General features: G+C 34.3%; 1 protein-coding gene across 13 annotated transcripts in view; it reads left to right on the forward strand.

Annotated features, from left to right (window-relative positions):
* Positions 1-21,965, forward strand: part of CARF (calcium responsive transcription factor) — a 62,652-nt gene extending 40,687 nt beyond the window's left edge. For 10 of the 13 annotated variants that reach the window (XM_088793947.1, XM_088793948.1, XM_088793951.1 and 7 more), the window contains 3 exons: positions 57-187; positions 579-945; positions 3,182-6,269. In XM_088793947.1, coding sequence (XP_088650073.1) covers positions 57-187; positions 579-945; positions 3,182-3,300 — 617 coding nt within the window. In that variant the 3' untranslated portion in view covers positions 3,301-6,269. Of the gene's footprint in view, positions 1-56; positions 188-578; positions 946-3,181; positions 6,270-20,541 lie in introns of those variants that run through there. The other 3 variants (XR_016019610.1, XR_016019608.1, XR_016019609.1) reach the window with 3 other exon arrangements.
* The last annotated feature ends 1,289 nt before the right edge of the window (positions 21,966-23,254 follow it).

Genomic DNA, 23,254 nt, shown 5'->3' on the forward strand with positions numbered 1-23,254 from the left:
TCCTAGAAGCCATAAAAATTATTTTGTTTTAATAGTTTCCTTTTTATATAATTTAGGAAATTCACCAGGAGAGTCATCTACCACCAAAGTGGATACAAATCAGACGAGGGGTTCTTTGTCTCCAGAACCAGCCCATGTATTTTCCTCACTTTCCTTATTTCCCCCCAAAATATTCACACAATTACAGGTAAATAAATATCCAGGAAAGTAGCCAAATTTGAGGGCCTTTTCTTTCTTCTCCAATCTCCCCTCTTCTTCTCTCAGGGACTTTACAGAATTATTATAGAATTATAATAATGGTCAAAAATGTTTTCGTTATTAATTTCCTGACTGTTTTGCATTTTGATTTAAGAGGATAATTTAAACAATATGTTTTGAAAAAGTTTGAGTTAACTATGCATGCAATAAAATTTAGTTGTACTACTTTTCCTTTAGGGCTCGTTTCTGTCCTCTCTTGATATTTGTCAATAACTACTCATATTTTATTCCAACTTTGTGTCAAAACAGTAATAGATCCTGTGAGAAAATCATACATAGTAAATTCAAACATTTTGATGTAACTCTTTTTGGTTTAAAAGGGTTTGCAGTTGCAACCAAGATTTACTTCTGATGGATCACCGACTCTGATATCAGTAAATAACCACCCCTCATCCAGTCCTTCAAGACTTCTAGATTCAATAGGAAGTGCTGTAATGAATAATAATTCTCTACTGCTTGGTCAAAGTCATAGCCTTCAAACCGATACATGCCTAACCCAGAACAACAGTATTGCCTCTACCGTGGGTAACCTTCCAGGACCAGATCAAAACCTGGTTGCAATGGATCAGCTGGTGGATGTCGGAGATGTTGAAGAAACAGAGAATCTGGAAGGGAGTGTTGATCAGATTCTGTTGGGAGATGTGGAGACCATTCCAGTACAGATTATAGACAGCCACCCAGCTCTTGGTAAGTTAAAATCAATTCATGATTTTATTTTTTTTAACTTTTATGGACTAACATCATCACTATTACACTACAGAAAAAAAAAACACCTATCGTTTCTATTTAGTGGGTTTATAATATATAAATAAATCAAGTAAAGCTACAAGAAAAAAGGAACAATTTCATGAGCAAAGTTTTTTAAACTTAAAATGTTTTTTCTCCATTGAAATTATTCATTCTTTAAGTACCTAGTTTTAGAGAAACTAGGGAAAATCTGTGGTGGTATAAGATCAGGAATGTAATTTTAGAATGCACGAAAAATATTAGAGAAACTTTAAAAGGAAAACTACTTAGTATAAAGGTTATTATGGAAAAATTGATACACACAAATAGAAAAATGGAATGAAATGGAAAGATATAAAGGTCAAAAGAAAGATTTCAAGTTATAGACTTAAATGTTGAATTCTGTGGAAATTGGAAGGAAACTAGTAAGATTTGGGGACTTGGATTTTATCCATGACCTTTTTCCTCATCACTTTGTAAAGAGCTCAGTCAACATAGTAATAAACTCTGTTAACTCCTACTTGACCTATGTCACTCCCGACAGATTATTCTGAATTGGACACTTTTGTGGGAAAAGACTTTCAGTTTCTTTGAAGAGCAAAAATCTTCATAGAAATTATCCTTAGAACATATATTTCTTCTCTGTCCTTAAAGATAATTCTTTTGGGTAAGGAAAAGTGTGAGATAGTTCCTTTCAGAAAAGAATCATTGTCTTTTAAATTTATTACTATTAAGAAATTTTATCCAGAGTGGTGTGGCAGTTTTCACTACTGAAGAACTTGAGTAGAAGAGAGGGAAAAGGATTATACATTAATTAATCCTCACAATTCCATGAAATAGCTGGTGCTGTCCCCATTCTACAGATGGGGAAAGCAAGGCTCAGGGAAGTTCAGTAATTGCCTTAAAATCACATCTAATAAGTGACCAAGTGGGACTTTAACTAAGATCTTCTACCTCCAAAGCTTCTTTTCCATTTTAACAAGATTCCTCCCTCTGTATTGTGCTAAAGTATTTCTGAGATCTCTAATTTAGATTGCTTTAAAGGAGACCCTCTTTGAATTTGAACTTGCATAATTTATCAAGTTAGCTCATGATCTGAGGGACTACTTCACCTGAATATTTATTCTCACGGTCATTCAAATCCATCTTCTGCTTGTTTTCTCTATGGTATGGGCTACACTCCAACACATCCATATGTGACAAGCATCAGGTATGTTCGACACACTTTTCTGAACCTTAACCTAGGTTCTCTATAGAAACTAAAAAACTGATATTCCTGAGAAAGAGAGAGAAAGATTTTATCTTAGGTTTCCCACCTGCCAGTTCACCATAGTGCTGCTGATATGCTAGATTTAGATTAATTTAGATTAATTTGGTCATAAGTACTTTGAAGTCAGAATGGTAAGTGCATTCTGAAATATTTCAGAGAAGCAAACACAGCTTGTGCAGCTAAGTCAGCGCTATCACTTAAGACGTGCCTTTTTTTTTTTTTTAAAGTACTTATATAGTGAAGTTTCTTCAGGGAGGGAACATTTTCCTTGTTATATGACCACATATGGAAACCATATGGAAATGGTAACCTGTCTGTGAATTTGTGATGCATGTGCCTGCTGTTTGCAAAACAAATCATTTTCTTGTTTTTTTATATTCATAGAATTAGAATATTTTATTATCAGTATTTCCCCAAAGCATTATTTTTCATTAATAATTGTGATAAAAAGATTTACTAATTCTCCTGTTACTATTTTATGTCACTGACTACTTTTAATCATCTAGTAAATCAACAAGAACCGTAACTTAAAACAAATCATTTTCAAATAATGGGAGGCTTCCTGACCTTTATTTACAAATATTTTTAAAGACAGTTAAGTTTAAATATGAAATGTTCCTCATAATTTTATCAAATTATGGGCTGATATTTTTGGACAAAGTATCTTTACAGGAGAATAACTATAGTTTCCTTGGTCTCTTCTTTTTTTCATTACTATAAGCATACTGAAGGAATTTAATATGAATGACTGTTAAGATATCAGAAGGACTGAGTTCTCAAATATACCAACTGCTTTTCTAAATTACTTGGTTCTTTTTTCCAAACTACTGTTTTATGCGTTGCTTCTAAATTTATATAATTCTAAAGATTCCAGTGTTATGAATTATATTAACTTTTAGGGTTTTTCTTTTATGTTTGGTTTTAAAGTTGAAGAAAATCCAGAAGGTACCATTTCTGTGAACCAAGTTAAGCAAGAACCCAAAGAACCAGCATTGTCAATGGAAGCCAAAAAAATTTTGGACTGTAAGAATTTATCTGCTACATAAATTATTGAAGCTTTTCAGAATTGAACAACTCCGGTAACTTCTAATGTCATAGAAAAGAAGGTGAATATTGTCGAAGCGCAGCATTATAAATGGACTGAAGACTGGGTTGATGAACAGCTTTGATTTAAAATTGATATAGATGTTGCTAATTCCATATTTTTACCTCTTATTTTTACTCTTATTTTGTATAATTCTTGTGCTTTTTTGAGTATCTGATAAGGTCATTATTTCAGAAGATCATCTGAACTTACTACGGTGGTATAGTCTGAACACAAATGGTTATCTAACTCATCTGCTGAAAATACCCAATTTTGGCTCTTGAAAGATGAAAAAAGAACAACAACAAAAATAGTGTGTGAATGTGTGTGTGTGTGTGTGTGTGTGTGTGTGTGTAAGACGACTTTTTTAAGTTCTGAAAGAACTTATTCCCTCTTTAAAGATGTAAAGAAATTTTTTAAATTGGCAGGCAGTTGAGAGAATATTTGTAGTCTGTCTCATTTGGAAAGGTAAAACAATAGATTTAACATCATAGCACAAAGCCCAGCATTTACATCTGTGGAAACTATTTGTGTTTTAGTTTCTTCCATTCTAATTTTTATACTTATGACTGGGAATCAATAGCATACTAATGGTCATCTAGTAGAAATTTAAGGGTCTTGGTAAGTACTGAGAATTTTAACTTGAAAGATAAGCAACAGAAATAAATGTATATTGCATGTATTTATACAGTATTGTAGTTAAAGCACTACTTATGGGTAGAAAAATATAGAAATTGAGAGAATTCAGAAAGAATAGTAGACTTTCCTGATGTTTACAGGTAATTTGGGGAACTTTTTGATGTCAGCAGAAGCTTTTTTTCCTATTTTGTGTTGAAAATTCAGCTGTGGTTAGAGAAGAATTTGAGTTGTATTTATTTTTTTATGCCAGAGTTCTTACTGAATTGATGGTATTAGAATTTATAGTACTTCAAGGTAAGTATTTATAGTTTAAAATTTAGTTCATATTTAAAACTTTAAAACTGATGTGTTATATTTGCTTGTTGAGTAAGTATATTTACTTCAAACACTGAAAAAGTGCTAATCAGTATATTCATTACAAGTTTCTGTTTTCTGGAAGGTTGGTAAACTAGAAATGTCAATTATAACTGTCAAGAAATCAACCTAAAGGCTTTTTTTTCCGCCAGAGACCGTCTGTGGATATATTTAAAAGTAATAAGGATTTCAAATGGATGTTAATGTTTAATATTCAAAGCATGTGAAATATAATATGAAATTTAATGATAATATTTTACATGAATATGAGTCTTTTTAGCTTTTCTAAGTCCAGTCTCCCATTCTTAATACACTTTAATATTTTCAGGTACACAACATGTATAAGTATAAAGCACTATTATATTAGAAGTGGGTGGAATTTTAAAGTTCTTTGCCCTTTAGACTTATACCCTCTTTATTATAAAATTTATTATTTATACCCCTATTTAATGCAAAGTTAACATTCACTTACATGTATGATTTTTTCATAAGACTTGATTTTCTTTTTCCTAAGAAATGAAAATATTTGATGTGGGCATTTATAGAATTAGGCTGCCAAATCTATTATGTTATGCTAAGTTAAACACAACTGTTAGTTACCTCAAACTCAGATTTCTCTTAGACTGTGTGTACTTATAGGGAATAAGACCAAATTAATTTAGTTTAGTGTTGCATTGTAGGTAACATTCTTTTCACTTGTTATTTCCAGTTTTTATGGAAACTTTTTCAATATTTTAAATAATCTTCACCTTTCATTAATGACAATAGTTTATTATGAAATATTTCACCAATTGAACTTTATTTCTTAGGAGACATTCTTTTCTTTTTTGATGTTGAGTTGCTAAGGAGAAATGCTTGTTAAGATACAAACTTTAGTTACTGATGAGGATGAGAGATGTCCAAGGATTCAGACTTTGGCATTTCATCAGGAGCAAAACATAGTTTAAAATATTTCTCTCACTTCATACTATGTGAATGTCTCTTCTGATACTGTTTTTTTTAAAATCATGTTTCAGTGCATCCTCCCCACAAACAAAAAAACAAAAGAAAAAAAAGCATGAAGGAAGGTTTAAATCCCTAATTGTATACTCTTTTGGTTTTTAGGTAGAAACTGGAACTATCAATATTTCATGTAAGTATTTCAATAAATAGCTCTTTAAAAATGGTTTCTAAATTAGTTTTTAAAAATTCATTTGTTCTCTAAATGCATGTTTAGTCACAAAATGTCAGTATTGTATTTTAAAGGTGCTTGGCATCGCTTTTTAAAAAGTACATCGACATATTTTAAATAACCAGTTTTTTTTTAAATGAACAGGGTAATAAATACAAGTACATAAATTTTTCGGTATCTATATTTGGCATTCTCCTAACAGCTCTACAGCAAAGTCTAACATATGCTCTTTTGTGTCATGTATTACGTGTACTATCTGTAGTAGTAAGTTCGACATTTAGAATAAGCAGTTAGAAATTCATAATTACAGCTGAGCTTGTTTCTTCGTTGTAGTTTTTATGTCCCAAATCTCCAAGTATATATGAACTTTATATATACTACAATGAATTACAGATAAACACAGCCATGGTGGGCTTTTCTCTCAATATTATTTATTTCTATAAGCAGTTAACATACTTAAAGCTTTTATTTCTTATACAAGCTAAATGTTTTCTAAAAGTCACAAAAGTGATAGAAAACAAAGTTTTGGAAACTGGCCCCACATTAAAGTTTCTCATTTGGGGGCCCACCAGCTTGTGTTTCATCTTTATCTTCTATCAAAATGCATACTTAATTATGTGAGCATGAGATAGATGCCATTTAATTTGTACCAGGTTTTTTTTAAAGTTTAAAATAATGTGTGTGTGTATATATATGTATATATTGTAATTTAATGTATACTGTCCTTGTTATAATGTAATTTTTTAATAAAAAATACTGTGCTTTTGTTTCTTAAACTGGTTAGTTTTTTATACTTTTTTTTCCCCCTGGGTCTGGTGGTAGTTTTGTTCGTCTTGAAAACGCTGAATAAATACTTCAATACCTGAGAATTTTGGATAGAGATTTATGTTCAATTTGGAACCTGAAGGTTTTTAAGCATAATATGTGCATTTAGTACTCTCAGCTCAGCAAACCATCAATTTTAAAATAATATGTGAAATAAGGTATACGTAATTCTTTTCTGCCCATGTTTTGCTACTGTCTTCAAGTACAGCTTTATATTTTTGGAGTAATGACAAGAAGTACGCATTTAAAAAGGAGGGATCATTAGTTTTTTTCCCCCTCTGCTATTTCGCTTTATTCCACTCTGCCTATTTTTCAGGACCATAGAAAATCTTTTTCTTTCTAGAAGGCGAACTGGATTGATTCTTTCCATCAACTGATTTAGGCTTTAGACATCTTAAATGGTGTATTGTTTTGGTATCTAAAGATTTGTAATTCTACTTAATTTAGTCATAATGGCAAAGTCTTAGTATACTTTTGCCACATACACGCTAGCTATGAATTCTGTTGTTAAATAATGCAAATATTTGTTGCTGAGTGAATTCTTTAAACTTCAGGAATAAAATCAGAATTTTTAAAAAATCTCACATTTTAATGGATCCTAAATTGATTCATGAAAAAAAATAAATTGTGTGGTTAATATGGAAAAAAACCTTTGAGAATGTGAAATGGGTATAAGAGTGCAGGGGAGATGTTGTTTAAGGTTACAAACTTGCAACTGAAGTCCTGAGGATCTAATGTACAGCATAGTGATTATAGTAAAAAGTATTGTATTATAAACTTACAAGTTGCTCAGAGACTAGATCTTAATTGTTCTCTCCACAAAAAAGAAATAATAATTATGCAATGTGATAGAGGTGTTAGCTAATGCTATGATGGTACTCATCTTGCAATATATAAATTATCAAGTCAACATATTGGATACCTTAAACTTAAACAATGTTATATGTTAATTATATCTCAATAAAAAATGATTTCTAAAACTTTCAGAAGACAGTGGGAGTCTGATACCAGCAGTCTTTATTTTAGATTACTGAGGTATAATTGACATACATAAACTGCACATATTTAAAGTGTACAATTTGATAACTTTTGATACACGTATACATATATGAAACCATCACCACAGTTAAGATAATGAATATATCCACCACCCCCTAAGATTCTTAGAGTTCCTTTGTGATCCATTCCCACTTCTCCCTTTCTTCGTCCCTCCTACCTCACCCCACCATTCCCAAATATACTGATCTGCTTTCTGTCACTAGAGATCAATTTCTTTGTCTAGTTTTATAAAAATGAAGTCATATAGTATGAACTTTTTAATCTGACAGTTGTCACTCAGTATATTTGAGATTTATCTATGTCACAGGATAAGTAGTTCATTCCTTTTTACTGCTGAGTAGTATCCCATTTTGTGAATATACCAAAATTTGTTTATTTGTTCACCTATTGATGAACATCAAGGTTATTTATAGTTCTTGGCTATTACAAAGAAAGCTGCTATGAAGATTTATGTAAAAGTTTTTGTATAGACATATGCTGTCATTTCTCTTGGGTAAATATCTAGGAGCGGAATAGTTGGGTCATATGGTAGGTATACATACAACTTTTAAAGAAATTCTCAGCTGATTTTCCAAAGTGGTTGTACCATTTTATATTCTTCTCAGCAGGGTATGAGGATTGCAGGTGCTCTATAGCATAGCCAACACTTGGTATGGACAAGCTTTTAAATTTTAGGCATTATAATAGGTGTGTAGTAGTATTTCATTGTGGTTTTAATTTCCATTTCTCTAATTACCAAAATTGTTGAGCATTTTTTCATGTGTTTTTTGCCATCAGTATATCTTATTTTTATTTTTGAAAGATTCTTATTAAAAATATAGCTAACATACAATATTATATTAGTTTCAGGGGTACACCATAGTTATTCAACATTTATATACTTAAATAAGTGATCACCATGGTAAGTCCAGCAACCGTCTGACACCATACCACTCTATCACAATATTATTGACTATATTCTCCATGCTGTACATTACATCCCCATGACTTACTTGTTCTATACCTGGGAATTTGGACTTCTTATTCCCCTTCACCTTTCCCCCTTTTTTAAATTTTCAGTTACAGTTGACATTCAGTATTATTCTATGTTAATTTCAGCAGAGTGGTTAGACACTTCTCCTAGTATAATTTAAGAATTGACCCGATTAGTCAAGTACCCACCCGGCATTATAAATAGTTATTGTCATATTGTTGACTATATTCCCTGTGATTTGCTTTACATCCCCATGACTATTTTGTAACTACCACTTTGTTCTTATTAATCTCTTCACCTTTTTCACCCTGTCCCCCAAGCCTCGTCCATCTATTACCCCAACAAAGCTGGTACCCATCTGACACCATACATAGATAATATGATATTGACTATATTCCTAATGCTATACCCTATGTCTCCATAACTACTTTGTAGCAAACAATTTGCACTTTTTAATCCCTTTTTTTCACCCACACCTCCAACCCCCATCTCATCTGGTAACCATCAAAGTGTTTTCTGTATCTATGAGTTTCTGTTTTGTTTGTTTATTTTGTTCTTTAGATTCCACATAAAAGTGAAATCACATTGCACATTCCTTTCTTGTCTGACACTGCACTTAGCACAATACCCTCCAGGTCCATCCATGCTGCTGCAGATGGCAAGAACCCATTCCCTTCCATGGCTGAGCAATATTCCATTGTACATATGTACTATCTCCTCTTTATCCATTCTTTCATTCAGGCCAGGCTGCCTCCACATCTTGGCCATTGTAAACAATTCCGCAATGAACATATGGATGCACAGATAACCTCGAAGTAGTTTTTTGGGTTTCTTTGGGAAAATACCCTGAAGTGGGATTATTGGGTCCTTCTTTGTCTCTTGTTATAGCCTTTGAACTGGGGTCTGTTTTGTCCGGTTTAAGTATTGCTACCCCAGTTTTTTTTGTTTTTATCATTTCCATTTTCATGAAATACCTTTTTCCATCCCTTTACTTGCCATATGTGTGTGTCTTTCAATCTGAAGTGAGCTCTTGTAGGCACCATATATAAGGGTTTTGTTTTCTTATCTATTCAGCCCTCTTATGTCTTTTGAGTGGAGCATTTAATCCATTTACATTGAAAGTAATTTTTCATACATGTGTAGCTATTATCATTTGATTATCATTTTGATATTTTTTTCTTCTAAAGTCCTTTTAACATTTCTTGTGATACTGGTTTGATGGTGATGAACTCTTTAGCTTTTTCTTGTCTGGGAAGCTCTTCTATTTGTCCTTTGATTTTAAATGATAGCCATGCTGGGTAGAATACCCTTGGTTGTAGGTCCTGACTTTTAATCATGTTGAATATTTTGTGCCAATCCCTTCTGGCCTGCAAAGTTTCTCCTGAGAAATCAGCTGATAATCTTATGGAATCTCTCTTATAACTTCTAGTTGCCTTTCTCTTGCTGCTTTTAGGATTCTCTCTTTATCTTTAACCTTTGCCATTCTAATTATAATGTGTCTTGGTGTAGGCCTGTTTGGGTTCTTCTTGTTTGGGACTCTCTGTACTTCCTGGACTTGTATGTCTATTTCCCTTGCCAGGTTAGGGAAGTTTTCAATCATTATTTCTTCAAATACGTTCCCAATCCCTTGCTTTCTCTCTTCTTCTTCTGGTACCCCTATGATGTGAATGTTGTTATGCTTGATGTTGCCCCAGAAGTCTTTCAAACTATCCTGATTTTTTTGGATTCTTTTTTGCTGTTCTAATAGGGTGTTTTCTGCTACATTGTCTTCCAAAATCGCTGATTCGATCCTCTACTTTATCAAATCTGCTGGTTATTTTCTAGTGCATTCTTCATTTCAGTTATTGTATTCTTCACTTCTGACTTCTTTTTTTATGGTTTCTGTGAGCTTTTTTTTTATGCTTGCTATCTCTTTGTTGAAGTTCTCACTAAGTTCCTTAAGCATCCTTATAACCACTGTTTTTAACTCTGGTAAGTTGCTTGCCTCCATTTGGTTTAGTTCTTTTTCTGGAGTTTTTTTCTGGGATGTATTTCTTTGTTTTCTCATTTTGGCTGCCTCCCTGTGTTTCTTTCTATGTATTATGTACATCTGCTGTCTCCCAGTCTTGGACAGGTGGCCTTATGTAGTAGGAGCCCTGTGTGGCCCTGGCACAGTTTCCCTGGTCACCTGCTCTAGTGCTCCAGAAGTGTCCCTTGTGTGGGTTGTGTGTGCCCTCATGTTAGAGTTGAGCCTTGATTGCTATTGGCATGTCAGTGGGTGGAATTGACCCTCAGGCTGATTGGCTGTTCGGTTTGGTCATTCACAAATGACCTGCTGTATGGGGGGCTCACCCCACTAAGTGGGATTCATCCCAGCAGGTTCTGGTGCCTGTTGAGACCACCCTTTGGGTGTGCCACTTGTGGAGCTAATTGGGCAGTTTTCTGCTGTGCTCTGAAGCCAACCTCCAAGTGGTTGATTGTGGGGCCTCTTGGGAGGGGTTCTGCTGCAGGCCCAGGCAACAACTACCTGTGACTGGTCAGGGATTATCTGGTACGAGCTGCAAAGTGATCCATGGTTGTCTCTACCTGTGCTAAACCTAGAGGCATGTGGGAGAGGGCATGCTGCAAACTGATGATGTCTGCCACCAGTACTGGACCTGGGATAACTCCACAAAATTCCAGGACACCCCAAGGCCTGCTGCCACCTGCCGGCTCTCTTAAGGTTCAGCCACTGATAAAACCTTATGTGGTACACAAGTTGGGTGAGGCAGGGTCTCAGGAAGTCTCTAGAGTGGGAAGAGTCACCAGTTTAATGTAGATTCTGGTTTGGTGCCAGTGCTGAGCCTGGAGCAACTCAGCAAAAGTTTTAGAGCACTCCAAAGCCAGTCGCCACCTGCCTGGGGTCTGTGGACTCAGATGTTTTTCCAAGAAAGAGTGCAATGTGGGTGGGGCTGCCTTCTCACAGAGAAAGTGCCTCTGGTTTTGGAGAGTTGGGAGGGGACAGGTTCCCACTGAGTCAGCAGGTTGGAGCAGGGGAGCTCACCAGACCAATCTCATTCATATTTGGCCTGTCAGGGAGGGCTCAAAACAGGAAAGATGGTGCCTGCCTGCGGCCTGCACAGCAGAAGGTCCCCCCTCACAGGGAAAATGGTGACTGTCCTCCAGCCCTCACCACACACCTCAGTCTTCCCCCCATATGCTTCTGACGCCCTGAGTCACAGTACCTGTGCTGGAGCCTAAGATGAGTGCCTGTGAATGAATGAGACTGTGTGTGGACCCCTTAAGAGGATGTCCGGGTGTCTCGCCACCTTCCATCCCACCTGGATGGTTGGAATCCCCACTGTCTTTCACAGCCAGATACTGTGTGGGCTCCTCTTCCTGGCACCAGTGCTCTGGGCTGGGGAACCTGGTGTGGGGCTCGGGTCCCTGACTCTCTAGGGGGGGAACCTCCACTGCTGAGATATTCCTCCTGATTTTAAACCACCACATGGAGTTTTGGGGCCAGCCTGTTTCGTGTCTCCACTCCTCCTACCAGTTTTAGCACTGCCCCTTTTTTAAGTCCTTAGTTGTAAAACTTCTGTTCAGCTAGACTTCATATGATTCTCTAGGTTGATTGTTCTATAATTTAGTTGTAATTTTAATGTGTTCATGGAAGGAAGCAGGCACAGTGTTTATCTACTTCACCATCTTAGATCTCCTCCTGTATATTTTCTTTGGTAAAGTGTCTGTTTGAATCTTTCACCCACTTTTAAATTGAATTGTTTTCTTGTTAGAGAGGTTTACAAAGTACATTGTAGATACAAGTCCATTTTTAGAAATGCGATTTACAAATATGTTCACCTGATCTGTAGCTTATCTTTTCACCTTGTTAATTCCGCCCTCTGAATTTTGCAAAGGGCAGAAGTTCCTAATTGTGATAACGTCCAATTTATCTTTTTTTGTTGTTTATGAATGATACTTTTGTGTTATATCTTTGCCTAAGAGATCTTTGCCTAACCCAAGTTTAGATTTTCTCCTGTGGTTTCTTCTAAGTTTTATAACTTTATGTTTACATTAAGGTCCCTAATCCATTTGACTTAATTTTTATATACATAGTACAAGTTATAAATTGACTTTTTCTTTGCATATGATAGCCAATTGTTCCAGCACTGTTTTTTAAAAAGACTATACTCTCCATTCAATCGAATTAATGCACTTTGATGAAAAATCCTTTAATATATGGGCTAATATCTAGACTCTGTTATCTTCCATTAATCTCAACTGGAGCAATTTTGCATCCAGGGGACATTTGGCCAAGTCTGGAGACAGTTTTAGTTGTCACAACTAAGAAGATACTGCTGGTTTCTGGTAGGTTGAGATGCTGCTCAACATCATACATGCATAAGACAGCTCCAAAACAAAGAATTATCTGGCCGAAAATGTCAATAGTACTGAGATTGAAAAACTCTTGGCTATCTTTATGTCAATACTATACTGTCTTGATTATTGTAGTTTCATAGTAAGTCTTGAAGTCGGGTCGTATAAATCCTTGAACCTTACTCTTTTTTTTTTTTCAACTGTATTTTGACTATTGTAAGTCCTTTGTTTTTCTATGTGAATTTTAGAATCACCTTGTCAATTTCTTTAAAAAAAGCCCGATGGGGTATCGCCTGTGATTATGTAGAATATATTGATCAATTAGAAGGTAATAGAAATCTTAATATTGATTCTGTAATTTTTCTCTGCATTGTTTTATACTTTTCGTTGTACACGTCTCATACTTTTGTCAAATTTATCACTAAGAACTTATAAATGGCATTTTTAAAAAATTTCAACTCATGATATTTTTTTTAGTATATAGAAATACAATTGATTTTTTTTATGGATTTTATATCTTGTAACTGTATTAAACTCACTAGTTCTAATAGCTTCTTGAGAGATTCTATCATATTATCTTTATAGACAGTCATATTATTTTGTATCTTTCTTTCCAATCTGATACCTTTTATTTCTTTTTCTCAACTATTACACTGGCTAGAACCTAAAGTACAATTTGATTAGAAGTGTTTACAGTGAACATCTTTGCCTTGTTTCTGATCTTAGGGAAAAAGTATTTAGTCTTATTATTAAGTATGATGTTAACAATAATTTTTATGTATGTTTTATCTAATTGAGCAAGATTTCTTTTGTTCTTAGTTTGCTGACAGTTTTTATTAGGAATGGATATTTGATATTGACAAGTGCTTTTTTATATATATTGAAAGTATTATTTCACGTTTCCATTTTCTCTCAATATGGTGAGAAACTTTGATTCAATTTCAAAGAGTTAAACAGCCTTGTATCCTTGCATTCCTGAAATAAATCATATTTGTTCATTAGGATGTATTCTCCTGTTTTTATATATTGTTGGGTTTCAGTTGCATTTAATGTTATTATGGATATGGTTGGGTTTAAGTCTTCCATCTTTCTATTTGTTTCTTATTCTGTTCCATCTATACCTTTTTCCTTTTTTCCTCCATCTTTTGGTGCAATTGAGCTTTTCTATGATTTAATTTTACCTCCATTATTGATTTATTAGCTGTAGCTCTTATTTTAATAATTGCTTTAGTGTTTATACTGTACATCTTTAACTATCACAGTCTATGTTCAATTACTATTTCACCATTTCACAAGCAGTATAGGAATCTTAAAATAGTATACTTCATTTTTCCCTTTTCTCACCTTTGTGCTATTGTTGTCATATATTTAAATAATAAAAATTATTTACCTACATAGTTGTTATTGTCAATGTTCTTCATTCCTTTGTGTCGATCCATATTTCTATCTGGTGTCATTTTTCCTTTTGCGTTTTTTATACATTCCTTTACATGGACCTTTCTTTTACTTTTTTTGTAGTATGTGTCTGTGGATTATGAATTCTTTCAGGTTTATCATATCTGAGAAAGTCTTTATTTTGCCTTCATTTTTGTTTCCTTTTTTCCTTCTTTTTCTTTTAGCTCCTGTCCATACAACCCAGGCATCACCTTTCCTTATGTCTAATCAGTTGCCAGGGCCGGTCCTACCTCCTTTATATTTTCCACAACAATTTTGCCTTCATTTTTGAATGATATTTTCCCTTGATAAAGAATTCCAAGTTAACAGCTTTTTCCTTTATTTTAAAAATGTCGTTCCACTACCTTTTTATCTTGAATTATTTCTAATGAGCAATCTGCTATCATTCTTATCTTTTTTTCTTAGCATATCTGTATTTTTATCCCTGGCTGATTTTAATATAGTCATGCACCACATAACATTTCTGTAAACAACAGACTGTATACATGATGGTGGTCCCATAAGATCATAATGGAGCTTAAAAATTCCTATCATGTAGTGATATAGCCGTGGTAATGTAGCACAATGCATAACTTATGTGTTTGTAGTGATGCTGTTGTAAACAAACCTACTACACTGCCAGTCATGTAAAAGTATATAGCACATACAGTTAGAGTATTTGGCTATGCTATCTAGGTTTGTGTAAATATACTCTATGATGACAAATCGCCTAATGGTGCATTTCTTACAATGTGTTCCCTCTCACTAAGTGGTGCATGACTGTATTTCCTGTTTATTACTGGTTTTCATCAATTTGCTTATGTTATGCCTTGATATGGTTTTCTTCATATTTCTCGTATTTGTGGATTTTTGAGCTTCTTGGGTCGATAAGTTTGAGTTTTAATCAAATTTGGAAATTTTTTGACCATTTTTTTCCTCAAAAATTTTATTGTCTTCCTCCTTAACTCCCTATCAGGAATTCCAATTTAATATATGTTGGGTTTTTTGAAGTTATCTCATATCTCACTAATACAAGATATCTTACTCTTCATTTTTTTCAATCTTTTTTTCTGTTTCTGTTCATTATGTGTAGTTATATTGCTCTATCTTCAAATTCACTGATCTTTTCTTCTGTAATGTCTAATCTGTTGTTAATGCCAAGTTAACTTGGTGTTATTGATAATCCAATGTGTTTTTAACACAGACATCGTAGTTTTCATACTTAGACGTTTAATTTGGGAAATTTTTTTGTCTTCCATGTGTCTACTTGACACCTTGAATCTTCCCTCTAGCTTCTTGAACATATGGAATACAACTATGAAATTATTTTAATGTTTTTGTCTACTAATTCTATCATTTTTTGAGGCAATTTCCATTGATTGATTTTTCTACTCATTATTTTTATATATTTTCCTGATTCTGTGAATTCCTGGTAACTTTTGATTAGATGTCAGACTTAACTTTTACCATGTTGGATGCTGGATATTTTTGTATACCTATAAATATTCTGGAGTTTTGTTCTAGGGTACAGTTAAGTTTCTTGAAAACAGTATGCTCCTATAATGTCTTAACCTTCAATCATTCTTAATTAAAACAAGGCAGCCATTAATGTAATGTTAATTTTTTCCCCGCTGTTAAAGCAAAACATTTCTTCTTACTCTACACTGTGCTTTTGAATTAATGGGTTTTTCCACCTGACTGGTGAGAGTAGGCACTCTTCTGATCCCTTGTAAGCCTTGGAGGTTATTCCCTCAAATCCTTTCAGGTTGTTTTTTCCCTAACCTCAAGTAGTTTCCTTACACTCATGCCCTAATCAGTAAGTACAGTAAATCCTCACTTTATGTCGCCAATAAGTTCTGTGACTTTCAAGTGAAACATCATGTAATGAAAACAGTTTTACCATAGGCTAATTGATATAAACAAGACTTAAGTTTCTTTGGCATCTCATCAATATTACAATGAATTGATGTTGAACAAAATGATGTTTTTTGAGGACCTACTGTACTCTGTTGAAGGCTAGAGAGTGACCTGCAGATTTTTGGAGTTTTCTATTTGTGTAGCTCGCTCTTCTCTAGCATTTCATCCTAAAAACTCTGGCTGCTTTGACCTTCCTGAATTCCAAGTTCCATCCCCTCTACTCAGAGAGACTCTGCCTGGGTGCCCCTTTCATGTGCCATAGCCTGGAAACCCTCTTCAGGTGGTAATCCAGGATAACATAGGCCTTATCTCATTTATTTTACGTCTTTCAGGAATCACTGTACTCTGTTGCATGATCTCTAATGTTCTGAGAATTACTGTTTCATATATTTTGTCCATTTTATAATTGTTTCAGGCAGGAGGGTAAATCTAGTCACTTTTAGTCCATCATCACTAGATGTGGAAGTTTTGACATAATGTCACATTTAGGTTTCTGCAGGAGCAGTAGAGTCAGAAGATGAAATAAGAGGTTGTAAGAGAAGTGCAAGGATAGATTATGAAATAGAATAGGGTACAACCAATCTAGGTGAGACCAGAATGTATATCATTGTGGGACTTAGTGTATAAGAGTGGCCCAGAGTAATTCCCAAGAAATGCCTGATTGTATAGGGACCACCTTTAATGGTATAATTTCCTGTCTCTACTGTCTTAGCTACACCAAGCATAATGACTGAGCCCTTTGTGTATCATCACTGACAGAGTTAGGCTCACTGCAGGATACCAAGATGAATGACTTAAAAGTTTGCCGTAAAGGAATTTAGTGCCTATACATGAGGTATGTAACTTTATACAGGATAGAAAATAATAAATTTGATTATAGGAATATAGATAATATTATACAAGAATTCAGAGGAAGAAGACATTACATACTTCCAAAGAACAGAACTGACATTATAACTTAGTACTTCATATTGTTTAGTTAAACCACTTGGCATTTTGCCTGGCATAAAGTAAATGGTTTCTTATTATTGTAGGTTGGTTAAGAGCATGTGCCCTGAAATCAGACAGCTAGGATTTGAATCCACTTCCTGTTTATTAGCTATGTAACTTTGGACAGAATACTTAGACTTAGTTCTTCACATTTTTTTTTTACATCTGAGGGAATAGTAGTAGTGGCTTCCTCACTGAATTGTGATGAGGATTTAATGAGGTAATCCGTATTAATATCTTAGAATCAGAATCCTGCCACTCAATATGTGCTAATTTTTATAATTAATTTTATTAATAATGAAATTTAAAATCCTGAAAGGTAAGCATTATCCTTAATCTCAATATGGTGTGTCTGTAGGGAGCACCTTTGGCTGCTTGCCACAGAGACATGATTGTAGTGGCTTAAGGAAATAGTTGTTTTTTTTAAATGACATCAAGTCCAAAGCCAATCTGAACAGGGCTGGTATTGTGGTTCCAAGTTGCCACCAGGAACTCAGACTCATTAATCTTTTCATGTAGCCATCACATTTGGCTTTCATCTACATAGTTGTTACTCTTATATCCATGATGGTTGTCCTATCTCCAGCATTGATCAGAGTTCAGATAGGAAGAAAGGAATGGTCAAAGAAAGACCTGTGCTAGGTGAGTGAGCCAAAGGTCTTTCTCAGAAAACCCATCAACAACTTCCGTGTTTCCCCGAAAATAAGACCTAGCCAGGCCATCAGCTCTAATGCGTGTTGGAGCAAAAATTAATATAAAATGCAGTATTATATCATATATCATATCATATCATATCATATCATATCATATCACATTACATAGACCTTATTTTAATATTATATTAATATTATATTAAAATAAGACTGGGTCTTATATTAATTTTTGCTCCAAAAGACGCATTAGAGCTGATGGTCCGGGTAGATCTTATTTTTGGGGAAACGTTCCACTTTTATCTCATTGGTTAGAACTATTGTATAACTATCTTAGTTACAAGGAATGCTAGGAAGTATAGTTCTTTTTAACATATGAGCACATTACCACCCCAAGAAAAATTGTGTTTTGGTAATAGAGAAAAACAGAATTCCTTGAATATTGTATAGGCCACTAATGGTGTCTCCCACAAATGAGAAAACTGAAGTTCCGAAATTCAACAACTTGCCTGAGGTTGTCACACAACTATTAAGTGATAAAACTCATTTGGGAACCAAGGTCTGTCCAGTATCATTCCACATTCCTTCTGCTACACAGTCCAAAAAAGCAAGGGTCTTTTTATGATAGGATCCTTCGGTTGAATCTTTCATGACAGAATGTGGACATGGGATTAAAAGGAAGGTGTATAGAATTCAAGGAGCAAGTAGGAAGGATTATGTGGCACTTTGGGGGATACGGGTAAGTTCATTTTGGGGAGAACTTCAGGATACAATGAAGGAAAGAAGCTGGGAAAAGATTGGAAAGAGAAAACTGGTTAAATGGTAGAAATTCTAGAAGGCCAGGCTAAGAATTTTACATTTTACTTAGCATGTGTTAGATTAATGTCTTATTTAAACGATCTATTAAAGGAACCCATTGAATCCAAAAGCTTTTGTAAAATCTGGGTGAAAAATTAAGGTTTACAGATTTCTAAAGATAGTTACGGTTACCAAAGTGGTGCTAGAGTAATTTATTGATTGCCATAATAAAATTTTCTAAATAAAGACCATGACTCTTGCATCTATAATTACTTTTAGAAACTCTTGGGTTTTTTACATTTCTATTCTATAAGGATACTCTAAAATCTTAAAGATGGGTATTCTTTCATTCAACAAAACGGACATGTTTCCTGCCCTTTTGGATCTTATATTCCAGTAGAGGGAGATAATAAATAATAAATATAATACATTAATGTATGTGTTTATACATAAGTATATTTTATTATTTGTGCATCTATGAATTATTATATGCATATTATGTACTTACATCTTAGGTTGATAAGTGCTATGGAACAAAAATGGAGTAGAGAAAGAGGGAAATACTGGGTTCAGTGTAGAGAGAGTTGCAATTTTATATAGGGCAATCAGAGTAGGCCTCACTGTGAAGGTATATGTTAGTAAATTCTTGAAAGGAATAAGTTAGTCAAGCAGATACCATGCAGAGTAGTGCAATAAGAGGGAACTGCAAGATTAGGAATTTCTTGCTGTGCCTGAAGGTCAGCAAGAAGGCTAATGTGGCTGGAATAGAGTGAGCAAGTGAGAAAGTACTGGAAAATGAAGTCAAAGTGGCAATAGGGAGTCAGATCACATAGGGTCTTATAATCCATTATGAAGACTAGCTTTTCCTCTGAGTGGGGTTGGGAAGCCATTGCTGAGTTTTGAGCAGAGGAATGACAACATGATATGATTTACCCTTTAAAAGGATCACTTTGACCATTGTATTCACAATAAACTTTATAGTTAATCTGTCTCTACCTAGGGGCAGGGTAGTTTTTTGTTTATTAATATATCACAGTAGATGCTTAGAAAACATTTTTGAATGAATGACCATTTACATTTAAGGTTTGAGAGTGTCCTTAAAGAAAATAAATGGAAAACAACCTAAAGAGAGATGGGAAAGTTAAGGGGAGAGAATTGCTGAAGAAATGTCTTTGAATAGGAGAAAGGGGATGAGATCTAGTGCTCAGGCAAAGGGTTTGACTTTAGTTAGATAGGAGCATGGATACCTTATCTATGGATAGATGACAAAACAGACTACATGGGTATGGGGGCTAGTAGGTGGGCACAAGTGAGAGTCTGTAGAAATTCTCTTCTGATTTCTTTAGTTTTCTCAGTGAAATAAGAAGCAAGGCCCCTAGATAAGTGTGAAGATAGGTATATGGGGGAAAATATGTTGGGGCATTGAAGAGAAAAGCTAGTAGGAGAGTAATTAAACTAGGGAAGTATAATAATGTTAACGGGCCTGCTTGATTAAGGGGTCATTTGAGGTTTATGTTCATAAATTGAAATTCAGATTAATCAGCATGTTTGTGTGTTTTATGCCAGTTGCAATCAACAGTGACTGAGTATTCATGGAGAACCAGACATTTACCTGCTGGCTGTAAGAAAGATTAACAAAACCTAATCCTGTCTCTATGGGAACTCACAGTGTGGTGTCAATTATACAATTAACCAGTTGTAAAATGGTATAAGTGCTATCAATTGAAACAAAGGAAGAACATTTTATATTAAAGAAGTTTGAGGCTGGTGAACAATTCAGGTTGTGGAGGGAGCAGCAGATTGGTGTCAGAAGGCAGAGGACTGTGAAATAATAATAATCACTTCTAAACTCTCACATCCCTGTGTCCAGTCAAAAACTGTTATGTAAAAGCTGTGCTAATCTCAATCGGATCCTCTGCTTTGAAAGTCATCTTAAACCACATCTCCAAAATTCATTGATATTGCACCTCTGACTTCCCGTGAGTCACTGCAAAGGCTCTCAAGATAGTGTTCTCCCTACTGCAGTAAGCAAAAAACTCAGTTTTGCTTTACCAACAGGTTATTTTGGAGGTATTTTAAAGGAACCAGTGTCTGATGATCTTGAGGGTCCTATCAAAATCTGGTCAACATGGAAACAGCATGCTTTTCTGAGGCCCTTTAAACCGCCGGCACTGGGTCTCTCCAATGGAGATGGTGAGGTAAGTTCAGATTGGGTTTGAGCTCTCATATTTTTACTTTTTCATCAAACACTCCCAATGCTAAGTTTAGTTCGAGAGTATCTAGGAATAAGAAACTCTTTTTAAAAATCTATTGATTGATCAGGTTTGAAAAACTTTTATTTTCGGTAGAAATCTACATTATCACGGACAGAGCGTTTGTCCTCATTTCTTCATTGTGCATCTGTAAGAGGAAGTTCACAGGGAGGAAGATGGGTGTGATCTTACATGTTTAGAAGGTTTCTTTCCGGACTGGCATCCTTTGGGAAAACTATCTCAGATCATTTATGAAAAATCTTACCAAAACTTTTGTCCATGAAACTCTAGATTTCTTTGGGTGGGGTGGGGTCCCCAAGATACAGAGTACACAGATTTGACTGACTATTGCTAGATTCATAGGTTTATCTTTAGTCTAGTTCTGTAGCTACTCTGGGCTGGATTCCTGCATCTTATATGTTTATAGTATTATCAAAATGTGTCTTCTTAACTTGCTAAATGATATAAGCATTATTTGGAATTATAATAGTTATTTTGGGGAACTTTTGATATGAACAAAATTGTTCCTTTTGGGAGGCACTTTGAAGCAAAAAGGGAGCAATATCCCAAACATACAGTTGTCTCCATTTTAAAGAAGAGGAAGCTTCCAAAATATATTCAAGGGATAATGAAATTGCATCCTTAAAAGACTCCTTGGCAAAGGCAAGAGAAATTTGTGAAAAATTTAAAACTGTATCTTTTAGATCCCTTTAAATCACAATTTAAAGATAATGTCCTTTATTCTATTTCATTTTCTCATCCTATATTCCTTCATTTTCCTCTGTACTGTCTCTCCTGCTGACTTTTTCTCCTTCCCTCCAAAACACCTCAAAAGTTGTAGCTGTAAAAGAGAAAGATCACTTTGTTTAGTATTAGAGACAGCCCTCTCATTTCCATGCTTCGAGTATTAATAAATGCTGGCTTTTTAATCATACAAATCAAATTGTCAAAGGGCCTGAGTTAATGTTTAAACCATCTGTAATAATAACTAACTCTCTCTTCCTCTCCCTTTCCTACTCTCCCTTTCTCTCCCACGCTTGTGTGCATGTATGTCAAAATAGGTTTTCCTGCATCTAAACTTTCCCTTCTCCTTAATTAAGGAAAAATAATTAGTCTCTTACGATGATAATTTTGTGTTTGACTGAAGCTGGTTTCCTCTCTCATGTTTTCTTTCTATTTCTCTTCTCCTTTTCCCTTCCTAGGGAAACATTAAAGATTAATTGATGAAAACATTGTTCTGTCATTGTGTGCTCAATCTAGGAATATCTAATGAAGAATTCCTGAAACAGAAAGAAAAGTCATTAAATTGTTTTGTGGATTTTTTTAAATTGCTTTTTAAGAGGTATTTCTGGTTAAACCTACAGGAAAAGAAGAAAAGGCCTTGGTTCCAAGATGAAGGGCTTTGAAACAGGATTTAAAGAGTTTTTATAATTACATTTATGAATACAAAGTTTACATATTATATAGAAAATGTTCATAAGATATTCCTGATAAATAGATGAATCAATGGACAAATTAGAATGAGTTAATCATATTGGTTTAAAGGATTGAAAAACAATTATCTTCTTCCTGACTTTACTGTATGAAATTAATGCCTACACAATATTCTAGTTTGTACAAGAAGATTGAACATCTCATAATTTAAACTATCTACATTTCTTGCACTGGTTTTATGGTATGAACAAATTATCATTATCTTTATTTCTACAAATTGTTCAAGATTAGAAATACTTAGAATCATGATTAACTAAATAAAATTATAATGATGCATATCTTAAAAATGTTTATGATCTTACAATATTTCTATAATATCAAAATTCTTAAGAGCTTTATATTTAGCTAAAATTGTAATTCCTAGATACTTAGCTAATTTAAGACTAAAGACAAATGTTCAACTGAGTTAATTGATACATAATCTTTGAATACTTGGACAAAATCTGCAAGAAAAGGAGAGAGAAAACATTGGTCACTAAACAGTTTTATTTTACTGTTATTGCTATATATTTAAAAATAGATATAGATTTACAGGATGTGAAAGTGCCTTTGCATTTTGTTATATAAATAGCTTCCTTAAAATTTATAAAGATAGGACAGGCATGCTCATTTAAAAAACAGGTAAACAATTCCTGGTTTTCTGTCTTCTAGTTTTGTCCAGGGGAAAACAAAGTTGGTCACCTAGGTTAGGTTAAATGGAACAATTAAGACTGTCCAGTATAATTACACAGAGAAATGAATATGTAGTCAAAATAATTTATATTTTTTGTTCCTTAAATAAATTGTTGCCCTTAAGATGGTAAATTCATAGAGTACTGAAATTGCTTTCTAAAAGCAGATGTGCACCATTAACTCAGAGACAATATTCTGAAAGGATGGGTGTCATCCTTGAAGATGTAGTATATGCTTTAAATAAGAGATCGCTTATGGAGCTGCCTTCCCAACAGGAAAAATACATGGGCCTAGAAACCAAGGGGTAGAAGCAGGAGAGGCTCCATTTACCATCATTTCCAATGACACACTGG

The sequence above is a fragment of the Rhinolophus sinicus genome, chromosome 17, assembly GCF_057876585.1.
Source record: "Rhinolophus sinicus isolate RSI-liver-muscle chromosome 17, RSI-T2T, whole genome shotgun sequence".
Lineage (NCBI taxonomy): Eukaryota > Metazoa > Chordata > Mammalia > Chiroptera > Rhinolophidae > Rhinolophus > Rhinolophus sinicus.